The following is a 13,735-nucleotide window of genomic DNA, read 5'->3' as shown; positions in this document are numbered from 1 at the left end:
GGTCAGTATTAGGGGAGATCCCCCTGCAGCAGGAAGGAGTAGATAAAGGGTGTGAATAGAGGATTTGTGTGGGTGCTTTTTATTGAGGGGTTGTTTCTGTATATATTGGTATGTGTATAATATATATGCCCCACTGTGTTTTTGCCCAGTGCAATGTTTCCCCATCATCAGAAAAAACACAGTAGATAATTCTAGGAATATACAGTGCCAACTTTGAGCACCTCTGTGTATCTGTAGTGCTGCGACATGAGTGTCACGCCACATGTAATCCCAGCCTATATACACACAACATGATCTCTGTGTGCTTTGTGTTGATTGTGTAGGACTGGAGTTGAACACCCCTGGTGTACATGGCCGCTGTACATGCATATTACCAGCATGCTTTGTAGTTCTGATATGGGGTTTATTTAGAACAGTAATGAGTAAAGTGAGTAAATCTTGGTGCACTTATCCCTGGGAAACAGAATGACTCCTTATGGCTGCCTCTCAACGGGGGACAAGACTGGTCTTATTGAGGTCGTCATGCAGTCTGACACCATCGCCAACATACAGCGCAACAAAAGCAATATGGCAGCAACTGCAGCTTTCAACAAGGACGCCCTGCTCAATTGGTTAAAGAGCAAGAATCCAGGGTACGTGTGGGGGACCAGCATACAGTACTGTGTGCCAGGTGTGCTTACACCATTTAGGATTATTCCGTTCAGCAGTGTGACCTTTGGCAGCTTGGCCAGTTTGTACTGTGGGAGTTAAGTTACCATACAGTCATTTATTCAACTCCTAGCAAGATGGTGTGCAAACAATAGATTGGTATCCACAGCCTTGAAGGTTTCCATCACCTTTGGAGCCACATGTGAAAGCTTTAGGGTTGTAGAGATCATGTGACTGAGATGTTTCAATCAATGTGGTGTTGGAACTTCCCTCTTATCCATTCGATAGCTGGGATTTCAGTTCTCTCACCACATTTTCTGGCATACAGAGCAAACATGCAACGACTAGGGAATGAGTTGCATCCTCATGCAGCAGATAACGGGTTAAAGACTGGTACATGGTGAATAACATTGTTCAGCTAAGGTCTCTGCTACCTGGTTGAGTTGCTTTGTGTGGCAACTGTTAAAAGATGTTGGTGATCCTCCCCTTTTACTTGATACTTGCCATAGGGACATTAAAACACGTGCTCATCTGTAGTCCACCCCAGTGATTCCCTGGAGGGCATTTTGGAGCCTCTAGAAGTTCATGAGGTGTCTCCAAGTGGTTTGCCCCCCAAAAGATCTGTAATGGTGCATCCCAGGCAGTATCGTGGGTTCCTGAGCCTGTCTGGGGCCTCCACACTTAGTAAGGCCCCAAACTGCACCATTATTTTGGATGGTATAGCTATCACTTATAGCAGGTGCAGGAGCTTCCAAAGTCACTCCCCACAATGCTTTGCATTCACAGCAGTGAGGCATTGCGGGGTGTGGCTTTGAAGCTTCCGCAGAGAAGACAACTATCACACCCACACTGTCTGCACACAACTGAGGTGTAGTTTAGGGCCTTAGTAAACGTGTTCTATGCAAAAGATTTATTAATTAAGGGTTCACGGACATAGCCAGTCAAACTACTTTTTGTAAACATTTTAATGATCTAATTCAACATGTCTAACGATGCTAAAAGCAAACCTTATTTTGTTTTTGTGGAATTTTATTATAAATGACATTTCTTAGGAGGCTCTGAAGGGGGTTGAGGGTGTTTGCCAATTAAATGTTTTGTTTACCCTTGTAACACTCTGTCCCTAGAGAGCCAATAAAGACCAGGAGAGGGCAGAAGGGGTTTGCCTGTGAAATCTCTTGTTACATGCAACAAAAGGGAAATCAAACTCCTCCCAAGTCTTGGCTCACCATGTTTACAAATTATTTGTGCCGGTAGTGTACGTTCTGTGCATGGTGCGGTGTGCACGTTAGCATTATGTAAGAAAAATATAGAATAAGCACAAATCTCAACTTGCCCATTTTGATCATTATCAAGAATGTTATAAATATGAAAACTAATTTCCCTCTCTGTGCCTCTCCTGGTGTGGCAGGGAAGCTTTGGAACGTGCTGTCGAGGAGTTCACACTGTCCTGCGCTGGCTACTGTGTTGCCACCTACGTTCTGGGTATCGGGGATCGGCACAGTGACAATATCATGATACGAGAAACTGGGCAGGTGCGTGGTACAGGATACGAAATAAATAATTGGCCTGATTAACCAATCAGAATGCTACAAATAGTGCACTCTAGTTAGCTTAGACCATGGGTGGCCAACTCCAGTCCTCAAGGGCCACCAACAAGTTAGGCTTCAGTCAACGATATGCTTAAAACCTGACCTGTTGGTGGCCCTTGAGGACTGGAGTTGGCCGACCCTGTTTTAGACTGTTAATGAATATACTGGATCGATCTAATCAATAGTTCAGTGAGGTCAATTTACACTGAAGCACATACTGTTACGGTCGGTGATAAATAGAGACCATTATCTAAAAATGAAAAAGGTTAGCGGATCCTCGCTCCCTGCATGAAGGAAGCGCCTCAAAGGATTCTGGGAAGTTCGGATCAGTTTTACTTCCCTCTCTTCACTTCCAGCACACTATGCCAGAAGGACTCCGCAGCGCGGGTTTTGGTGGAAGACGAGGGGGGGGTTTAACTATAATTAACTTTTGCAAACTGATGACGTGGTCTATCCTCCGTTTATTTCTCCGAGCTGCTTTTGTGCTGGGACAGTGCAGTGATCCGCTTTTCCCACTGTCCTTTTTCTAGCTGTTTCACATAGACTTCGGCCACTTCCTGGGTAATTTCAAGACCAAATTCGGCATCAACCGGGAGCGAGTCCCCTTCATATTAACCTATGACTTTGTACACGTTATCCAACAAGGGAAGACCAACAACAGCGAGAAATTTGAGAGGTGAGCGCCATTGCTATATTATTATATGTAGCTCAGAGATGGGCTAGCGGCTTATTCCCACGGAGCGGCGACATACTTGTATGGGAGGGCCAAATCTTTGCCTAAGAAAGGACAGCCCTCTATGTTTCAGGTTGGTATTCTAGCGCTGTCAGGGTCATAAACCATAACATTTAAGGAGGGTGAATTTTATTTGTTACTCTGCTGTTTCAGCCATCTTGTATATCTATAAACCAATCACATAGGTAAAAGGTTGGAGCAGACGGCATCAAAAGGAGCATTTCTGCTGCAGCTTTTCCTTCAAATTAACTAAAACTAACCCAATGCAGAACCTTGGTATTGTGTCGCTGTAGCTTTTTTTTTTGTGTAAATACCTTCTACTGGTTTGTAACCGTGTTAATCTTGATGATAATAATAGCATGTTCTTGTATAGCGCTGCTAGTTATACGTAGCGCTTTACAGAGACATTTTGCAGGCACAGGTCCCTGCCCTGTGGAGCTTACGATCTATTTGTTGGTGCCTGAGGCACAGGGAGATAAAGTGACTTGCCCAAGGTCACAAGGAGCATTTCCCCTGCTTCACACTCCGTGCCAGTCAGTGTCTTTACTCACTGAGCCGCTCCTTCTCCCGCTGGGCTTGTTCCGGTTTCTTTCGTTTTACTTGCAACTCGGCCATTTCAGTTGCTTCCAAACGCTTTTCCTACCTGTCACTTAAGCTGTAGACCAGGAGTGCTCAACTCCAGTCCTCAAGGGCCACCACCAGGTCAGGGTTTCAGGATATCCTTGCTTCAGCACAGGTGGCTCAATCGAAGACTGAGCCACCTGTGCTGAAGCAGGGATATCCTGAAACCCTGACCTGGTGGTGGCCCTTGAGGACTGGAGTTGAGCACTCCTGATGTAAACTCGCTTTATTCCTAAATTTTACATTTAGTTTTGTTGCACTAAACGGTGTATTTTATTATAATTCCTTGTATTCTCATGTTTCTCATTCAAAGAGCTGTACCATATAAAAACAAATATTAACGTGCACACCTATAAATAATGATGGGAGGGGCAGCATGTAACTTTATCTTCTGTTCCGTTCTCCTTCTCTAGGTTCCGGGATTACTGTGAAAAGGCCTACACTATCCTAAGACGTCACGGCCCTCTCTTCCTCAATCTGTTTGCACTGATGAAAGCAGCTGGGCTGCCTGAACTCAGCTGTTCTAAAGACATCCAGTATCTCAAGGTAAGAAGTCTGAAGGCTGCCTGCGCTGTACATGAATAAAGCAGTCATGGTTTATTGATGCTGTTGGAGAGTGCACAGGAGTTGGAAGGGAGAGAATACTACAGCCTTTCAAGCCAGAGGGAAATACAGCACATTTGTAGTCAGGGCTGCCGACAGCTGGTCCAGAGCTAGTCTTCACCTGAACCCCTCGTCGGCAGCTCTGCAAGTCTCCTTTCTTTCCCTCCTACCTCCCCCCCACACCCCCACTTTCTTTCCCCCCCTCCCTCATCACTCTGTCGCTTCCCCCTCTCCCCCCCCCTCACTCTTGCTTTCCCCATGAAACTCCTCTAAAGAGTGTTCATTTTAATGGTATATTATAAAAGCAGCCACAATTAAAAAGGTGCCCATCTTACATTGTGCATTAAAGCAACATTTCATCTGCCTTTTTTCTTCTATATCCTGGCAAAGAATCGATACAATTTAAGAATATAATTGGTTTTCTTCGTAAGACTTGATTACCATGACAATTTTACTAATGTGTTGCCTCTGTTCAAATAATTTTACTTGCTTGTATTTTTTTACTGCTTGGTTAAATCCATATTTCCAGTCCCTTCCTTATCTGTTTGGCTGAAGATAGCATTATAAAACAGAAGAGTTTGGAACTGATCATTTCCTAGAGATGCCCATATAATGTCTTGCATGCACACAGACTGCAGTACCCCCGCGTGAGTGAGCATGCATCACATAGCACGCACGACACGCATTCCCTCACTGAATCACATCTGTATCCCTAACAGGATTCTTTGGCCCTTGGAAAGAGTGAGGAGGAAGCCTTGAAGCATTTCCGGGTGAAGTTTAATGAAGCTCTGCGGGAGAGCTGGAAAACCAAAGTGAACTGGCTGGCCCACAATGTGTCCAAAGATAACCGGCAGTGAATGGCTGGGAGAGACAGCACTGATACACATTGATGTTATCCCTGGAGGTAGATAACTGCAGTGAGGGGGCTTAAGGCATCACTGAAAAGCAAAGGATTATTTAGCCCCTTCACGCTGTCCTTGCGAACATTCTGAACAGCGATTGTCAAATCATTTCCAAGTGTAGGTCACTGAAATCTTTCTGTTTACAGAAATGGTTTTAGACCGTCCGCTCCTGGGAGGTCCTGATTGATTGGGCCTGATCTCCACTGAATTGCAAAAGTGGATGTGTTCACTCGTTGCATTGCCTGCAAGAAACGAAACCGTTGGGGAAGTAAATGGAAAGTTGTGCAACCCAGATGAGACGACGCCACCAGTGCAGGGCTGGCACTTGTTACAGGAGCTGCAGTCTTGGCATGAGACTAAAAACCTCTCTGCATCTTAACGCAATACTTGTAGGAGAGGTCCCAAGCACATTGTAGAACAGTGTGTTACCAGCAGCAAGCCGCTTGGTCATTTATAATGTGATAGCAGTGGGTGGGCAGGTGGTGGCCACTAAAGGTTCTCATCACTTGCAAACCAAGCCTGCTGCATCACCTTTTTAGCCTCAGAAATGATTGTAGATCTATTTTTGTTGTAAAGTGCACATTGAACATAGGGGCTCAGGTAATTTGGGAACATAAGGCTTTACAGAGCAAGCATTTGATACCGCAGCAAAGGTTTCCCTAATTACTTCAAGCTGAAGCCACACTAAACAGTTTATATGAGGATCTTTGCAAAAGTTGTACTTCCCTTGTGTTTGTGGGGTCTAGACAGCACAGTAAATACGGCACCTTCAATGGAGAACTCATGGTGTAGGCGTCCATCTGCTATCCTCTAAAAACCGTGACGTAGGAGGAATTTTATATGGGTACATGATTAGCAAATCTTGCACTGATTTGTTAGCCGATTACCTGGCGTTTTCTGCTAGCATTTAAATGAATCAGAGAAGAAAGCCTATAAAATGAGGTATTGTTGCAATAAATTAATTCCTTTTGTGTTAATAAAGTGTACATTGTGCATGTCTTAAAAGGCAGATGTCCTGTGGTTTAGAATATTATATTTTCTTTGGTTTGAGTTTGTTTGAAAGAATATATTTTTTACTTTTTATATAAAACAAATGGTCCAGTTCAGTCACATTAAGACTTGAACAGTGTAGCTATTTAGGCTTCGATTTTCCATTCAGTGAGTTTGTTAGCAAGACAGTGTAGACTCCATTAGAAATTCCCGGCAAGGCACCAACTGGGGCAGGATGTGTAAGGTGGGGGAGATCCTAAAGAACATTCAGTGTATAGTATATGCATCAGTTGGGATTTGGCATAATTAATTCAGTGTACTTGGAGAAGGCTTAGGACAAAATGTGCAGGGAAAGGCAAAGATCCAATGTTGTCTTCAGGAAAAGGTATGGCTTCTGTTTTCTGAGGCTCTGTTTTTTTTTTTGTCAGGATTTTATTTATTAAAAGAATTCCATGTAGATGTTCAACTTTTCTCGTGGCTAATATGACATCTGAAGGGATGTATAGTTTGAATGTAACTGCTCAGGAAAGCCACCCAAGAATTAGTTGTCGGAAAAGCTTCCTTTTTGGGGGAAGTGTCCACTTCATGACTTAAATCGAAGCAGGCTACTGCAATAAGATATAGATGTGCTGGAGGTAAGTTTTTTTTTTTTCCCCCTAAAGAACAGTGATCACATTGATACAATACTTTGATCAGAACAAAACTGCTTTTATTGACTGGTGCATCTAAATTAGTTTGTGCAAATGTTGACAAAAAGAAATCCTACTTATCTTGGTACTTCTACTTGGTTAATGATGAACACTAACAAACACCAGTTGTAAAGGAGAGTGGACCTTTGGAGGAGGAATACTGGACTTGTAATAATGTGAAATCCCCCACTCAGTCTACCATGGGAGTTGTGCCACTTTAACCAGTTTGGGTGTCTAATGACAGACTATTGACCACATATAACATGCAAGATTTAAGCTAATAGTTTATCTGCAACTGAAACATGTGATCAAGGCTATTCACAAGAAAATATTAATTTATTACCCAGTAGCTTCCTAAGGCGTCCCCATTAAGTATGCAATGTTAAAATAAAATTTAAAGGAGACTTCGAAAAACATTCGACAGTAACACATATGTAGGAACACTTGAACTGAATCAGCATAAATGAAATGTGATGTTTCAAAGTAAATGTTTTACATTGTATCCTCGAAGAAACTCAGTTACAGTAACATTGAAATGTAATGCATCAATGATCATTCACATTTGATAATACATATTGAACAGGATAAACATCAACCTAAATATTTGCACTTTATTATTATTAGGGATCGAGGATTAGTCATGCTGCTACCACTACCCTAGGAATAATCTTCCCAGTATAAAAGGGAGACATGAGGGTTGTATTTTGAGTGGGAAGTATGTTCAAACGCCTGGCCAAAAAAACACGCATTGCACACCTAATTTAATTGGTCACCATATTTTCGTGCGTAAGCCTGAGCAATTCATAGTTCCTATGGACATGGTCTTTTTGGTTATTAGTATTTTAACTAATTACACACATCTTCAGCAAAAACGTTATGTATGTATTTGTATACAAAATGAATTTCAGTGCAAACTTTTTTTTCCCCAAAGATCCAACTGAAAACATTCAGACATCTTGTAATCTAATCCAATGATTTTGACCAAGCAGCAGTTATAAGTAAATGCTGCTTAAATCTGGCCTTTTATATGAAGTTGTAATTGTCCGGCGTGTTCTTGGTTTGCACTAAACTCTATGGCTAAACTCCAGGTTAGAAGAGGTTTCAGAGATCCAATCTCTGGCCTGCAGAGGTTGGAGTAGTGGCCCTGCTTCGATATTTTAGGATCAAACAAATGTTTTGCAGCATTACAAAACACTTACAAAATATGAGCCCTGTACAAAGTGGAGAACAAATCAATTCAGGAATCGCCTGTACTAACAGGTACCGTTTAAAGTTTGCATGCAACATTTTGAGAGACCGTTACTAGAGGATTCTTGAATGTGTGAGGATATGCACTGCAGTGACAGAAGAAGCTTTTGTTAATCTGAACCAGTTACCAGAAAAGGAGAAAATCAACTTTTGATCAAATGTGTTAGCTTTTTCTAGCCTATAATAATCCTTTATATCTGCCATCTCAAATCTGATACAGGCACGATCTTGCTATCAATACGTACCCAATTAGATTAACTGTGCTCCCCCAATACACTTCTGCAAAATGTCATCAATTCAAATAAAACTCAATTATCAAGAGGACAAAAGATAGTAGCCAAGGCAGGCTGGGCTTGCTGCTGTAAAATCTGCACCGTTTTGTAACCTGAACAGCATAATCACCAGTTCATTCCATGGAATCATTGCTGGAGTTCTTTAACCAGTGATTTGCAGCACATCCATCGTGCATGTGGGCAGGGCCGTTTTAAGACCTTCGCAGTCCCCAGGCACTTTTAGTTCTAGAGGCCTGTGTGTCCGATATTTTTACTCATTTTTACGCTAATTTAATTGTTTGCTTGTTTCTTTCGATACTAGTGATATTTGGCATCGATACTTTTGTTTCGATATTTGACTGTATCGATCATTCAAAGGCATTTTAAATTAAAATTTGTTGTTTTCTCTTATTTTGTGATTTTTTTTGTTTAGGTACTTTTTAAAGTGAAATATTGTAGGCCCTAAAAGGTTCGTAGGCCCTAGGCACTGTGCACTGTGCCTAGTCGGCCTAATGTATAAAGCGGCCCTGCATGTGGGGGATAGGAGCTTACATTTCAAATGAACTTTGGATTTTAAGAGCACAATAAGCTAACTTGCTTCCTGGAACAGTTACTAGATAAAAAGTAAAGATTTCAGATGCACTGTAATGCAGAGGTCAGCTCAAAATGGAAATACCCAATAGGGAATTCAAAAGGAAAATATTACATACAAAAAGTTAAATGCTGCAATTTAAATAAAATTAGTAAACAATTTATGTACTACTGTTGCAGATGATTTATTATTATTAATAAACCAATCTGACTTCAGCACAGAAAACACTGCTAATAGTGTTCCTTAAAGCAGAGAGGCATGCAGCGCTTACAGAGGCCCCGCGCTCTTCCCCAAAGCATTAAAATTAAATGCCGGGGCAGCATGCAAGGCTTCTGTAAGTTCCTCTACCTGGTCTCCGGCAGCTTCCGATGACGCGTTGCCATGCTCGTGATGTCAGAAACGCCAGAGACAAGGTAAGGGGGGCACAGCAGGGGGGAGAGCAGGCCAGGTGGCGCAGACAACGTTTGCGCACCCCTGCCTTAAAGTGTAGTTGATAGGACGCCCAACTTAAATAGACGAGTGTCCTGGTGTGTTTTCAATATTCTGATTGTACAAACACTCATATCTTCAACACTGTACATAGCCTTCTAACCTCCCCGATTTGCGCAACACTACAGAATAAACATCTGCATATTGTTTTAGCAAGTGGGGAATTCAGACATCATATCCTCTTATTTGTCTTAAAATCTATACTTATTGGAACATGTGCCAAAAAGTTTTTTATTTTTCATGAAATTTAAACTGTTGCCAAAGGGGTCTGAAACACATTGCACACCAAACTGCACAATAGGAGTGCACGTTAAATATTGGTCTCGGCAACCTAAAAGCTGCCCCAGTACATTTTAATGAAAGCGAGTACAGCCGTACAACCAAAAAATTGTGATCCATCGTCAATCCCCTGCATGATGCATGCGTCACCAAAAAGAAAAGGGAAAGCCTGTATTTAGAACCAGAAATTTATTGTAGCTTATAGACTGTTCAAACCGACCTATCACCAATATACAAATCTGAAAAGTTATATTCATAGCGGCTACATACAGCATCAGGTTTAGAACGCTTTAGCGGTTGCGTTTCATGTCGCATTGGTTTTAGTTTAAATACAGAAGCTACTGTGATATTAAAATGGAAGGACAAATCTACACATCAACATGAACACAGGACGACTGTCAGACAGAAGTAAAATCCCCAGGTTACGCGAGAGCTAGCAGTTATGTTCATCACATTATCACAGAAGTCGCTAAAATCAATTCCCCATTTCTTGCTTAAAAATGTACATTTATGGTAAAAAAACAAAAACCAATCCCAGCTGGACTGCAGCTCTCCCCTCCATGTACACACGTGGAATGGAGTTCCCAATCGCACAGACCAGGGGGTGGTCAACTCCAGTCCTCAAGGACTACAAACAGGTCAGGTTGGTAGGATATCCCTGCATCAGCATAGGTGGTGCAGTCCAAGACTGAGCCACTGATTGAGCTACCTGTGCTGAAGCAGGGATATTCCGACAACCTAGCCTGCTGGCAGCCCTTGAGGACTAGAGTTGGCTACAACCTGGTGTAGACTGTGTATTGTATACACAGAAGTGGGAAGATGCCATCTCATGCCCGATTGAATCCCTGCTCATGAAGGGATTCTTCCCGACACGCTCACAATGATTATCCACCTCACATTTCTAGTTCCAACATTATTTTAAATCTTCATTCTACTTTTTGCCATCTCAGTGTTACTTTTTCCTCAGGCACTAGTGTTTCGCACTACTTTAGAAAAGGTTTGAATCCCAGCTACAAAAATAGCCTTGGAAGAATTCATGCCAGACTGGAAAGTGTCATTTATTAAAAAGGACAGCATCACGTACCTGACCGGTAGCAACCTCACCGACGCCAAATGAGGACAAAGACTGCCCCCTGATTTACATATACACAACTTGCTCTCATGAGCTGTGTGTTGTGTGTGCTCAGCATAACTTTTGACACAATACCCTATATTTCCACTTCATCCAATGATATCCAAATGTAACAAGTAATAAGTAAGCATTGAAATACTAGATGGAATTTAAACTCATCAGGAGCTGGACTCCCTTAATGATATGAAGAAACAACACAGTTTAGCGCCCAAAAGATGATATTTCCGCTATTCCATTCGTTCAATAAAAAGTACACCAGGTACAGAGTGCTTACTTATTATAATATCACATTTGCAGCTGGAATAACAGCTACCATCTGACTCAATCACATCCAAGCCACAAATGGCTTTTACATTTCATTAGGTCAGCAGCTACCCATAGGAGAGCATTCCTGGAACACAACATCATTTCACTTGTTTCACAAGATTTTAAGCACAATTTACAGTAACTTTAAAAAAAGAAAAAAAAATAGTTGGGGAGAACAAAAAGTAAAATGTAAACAAAATCCTTTAATACGCCAACAGCCCAGCTCACATGTACAGGGGGCCGGTGCACCTACAACTCCAGGAGATGCGTGTGAGTTGAAGGAAGGATATTACATTATGTGAAATTCACCTATGCTTTTCTATTCAGAATTAAGCAAGGGGGATTACAATAAGACTCCCCCACTGGGGACTGGAAGCTAAACGTACCCTTGTGTATATCTATACCTTGCCTGCTTTGCAGAAAGTGACAGAAAGCATGGGCTGCTGGAGACACTTGCCGGCTATTGCAGTAAAGGGGTGCGCGCGCTCTAGCCCCTCTGAGGTCTGATGTGCTGCTTGTTTGGGTTGGATAACCCCCCCATCGAGCATTATACAGCACCGTATTGTCAGCATGACCGTGTACAGCTCTGTGCTGTTTCTTTAATGTCATTGAGAAAAGTACTCGGCCGTGAAGGGGTTAAGCTGCCCTGACCACAATAACCTGCACTAAGATGCCTCCACCCCTGTATGAGACTGCAGACCTCTGCCAGCCATATAAATCACCTCACTGAGGCTGCACAAGAGACTGGCGCGAGCGAGTGCCATCAGTCACCAATATGCCAGCCTGCGCTGTTCCGTCAAACCCCATTTTACACCAAAATTGACAATTACACAAATCCCAAAATATTTACAAAAAAAAATTAAAAAAAATATTAAAAAGTTAGTTCATCTTCTACGTAACCGATGTTCCCGTTGCAAGTCCCTCGACAGCAAGGTGTTTAACCATTTCACTGGCAGGAGAACAATCGGTTCCACTGGCAGGGAAAGGGTTAATATCCTTGGCTGTTTCGCTCACCATTTCTGACATGCACTAATCTGGAGGGGGAGGGGGAAAAAGAGAGGGGGGTGGGAAACTTCATCATCATAAAATTACCAGTCTATGTGGAGTCCCTGTGCCCCCCCCCCTTGTCAACTACAATTTTTGCATCTTCCAGAAGGGAAATGAGGAATGAATTATCGAAGTCCAGAAACGGTTGTGTCTCTCCAGCCGCAGAGCAGTGGAGAAGGCGAAGAAATAAAAGTGCAGGATGGATCAAACCACTGTGTGAAAATGACCCCAGTCACTAGGAGGGCAGAGGGAGGGGGGCACATACATTTTCCGTGTGTTTCGTTAGGACGTGTGCCTGGCAGCGCTAGCGCCTGGAATTACTGTTTTACACGGTGGGTACGCAGGGGGAGGATGAGGGTGTGCTCTGGTGACTGGGTAGTGGTGGGAAGCAAGCAGCAGAGATCAGTAGGTGAGGGTGGAATCATCCCACTCCAGCTGCTGCTGCCTGTTCACATTCTGCTGATCTTCCTGCCCGCCGTCCTCCTCCTCGCTGCTCTCCGATTCAGCACTGGTGATGTCATCTTCCTCGCCGTCTTCGCTCTCCTCATCATCCTCTTCCTCCTCCTCCTCGCTGCTGTGCTGGTCTTCGTACGTCTGAAGCAAGGTGACAAATGATATGTTAGGATATATTCTTCCATTCAAAGCAATAAGTACCCACGTGACCAATGCAAAGCTTGATTCCAAGACTCGGCAATGAATAACCCCCTTTGCCTCAGAAAACCCGTTAAACAGAATTAAACGTTTTACGGCATATTCACCAATACAAAAGCAGCACCTCAAACATGTGGGAGAGGATATTTTTCCACCAAAAGTGTTTGTTCTTTATCTCAAATCCTTTGTTGTCAGAGGAGCTACGAAAGCAATGTGTATGTAGCAGGGCTATGCAGGTCCCTCCAGAATACAAGGTGTTAAAAGGCACCATTACAGGTTTATGCCACCAAGTGTGTTACTATACACTTTATATATGTCAAATAAAATAAATGATGCCTCTTTTTAACCCAGTGGATTATGGTAGGGGCATAATATCCAATGCACTGCTGGCCTACCATTGAAGGTGGTTTTATCACTACCAGCAAAGAATTTTCTTTATATCTGAAAGGAAATAACTAGATGTGTTACTAAATTCCCATGATTCGATCATTAACATCTTTTAGCCTTTCTAAACCACTCCCCACAATGGAGGGGCCACATTCGAAATAATAAACTAGTGGAAGAACGTGTCACTAAGGTCATGTGATGGGAAAATACAGTTCAGTCTGTCTACATGCAGACAAAAAGTCTTCGAGTCGACAAACATCAATCCTGCTTGAATAAAATTATAATGACTTTACTGACACACCCAGTGAGTGACATTTCTCTCATCCCATCCCACCCCCACCTTACCACCCCCCCCCCCCCCCACCCACTCACTGAGACAACCACCTCAAATTCTAGTGACAGCCACCCTCTTCACCGACACACTCCCTCAGTGATATAATTAACCGTCCTCTCTTACACCCCGCGTTTTCCGCTCTGAAAAAGGCTGAAAAATACATAAATACTGTCCCAAAAGTAAAAATAACCCCCCGGTGCACACCCCCAGGGTCCCCTTAGTA

General features: G+C 42.8%; 2 protein-coding genes across 12 annotated transcripts in view; one reads left to right on the top strand and one right to left on the bottom strand.

The window, feature by feature from the left end:
• The window catches only part of PIK3CD (phosphatidylinositol-4,5-bisphosphate 3-kinase catalytic subunit delta), a 59,250-nt gene extending 50,523 nt beyond the window's left edge, over positions 1-8,727 (top strand). For all 8 annotated transcript variants that reach the window (XM_075603574.1, XM_075603570.1, XM_075603572.1 and 5 more), the window contains 5 exons: positions 465-632; positions 2,057-2,180; positions 2,768-2,913; positions 4,005-4,137; positions 4,914-8,727. In XM_075603574.1, the coding sequence (XP_075459689.1) occupies positions 465-632; positions 2,057-2,180; positions 2,768-2,913; positions 4,005-4,137; positions 4,914-5,051 (709 nt within the window). In that variant the 3' untranslated portion in view covers positions 5,052-8,727. The remainder of the gene's footprint in view (positions 1-464; positions 633-2,056; positions 2,181-2,767; positions 2,914-4,004; positions 4,138-4,913) is intronic.
• Positions 6,774-13,735, bottom strand: part of CLSTN1 (calsyntenin 1) — an 84,771-nt gene continuing 77,809 nt past the window's right edge. For all 4 annotated transcript variants that reach the window (XM_075603579.1, XM_075603581.1, XM_075603580.1 and 1 more), the window contains one exon: positions 6,774-12,734. In XM_075603579.1, coding sequence (XP_075459694.1) covers positions 12,543-12,734 — 192 coding nt within the window. In that variant the 3' untranslated portion in view covers positions 6,774-12,542. The remainder of the gene's footprint in view (positions 12,735-13,735) is intronic.

This window comes from Ascaphus truei, chromosome 6 (genome assembly GCF_040206685.1).
Source record: "Ascaphus truei isolate aAscTru1 chromosome 6, aAscTru1.hap1, whole genome shotgun sequence".
In the NCBI taxonomy this organism is placed as follows: Eukaryota; Metazoa; Chordata; class Amphibia; order Anura; family Ascaphidae; genus Ascaphus; species Ascaphus truei.
This window is presented reverse-complemented; position numbering and strand designations above follow the sequence as displayed.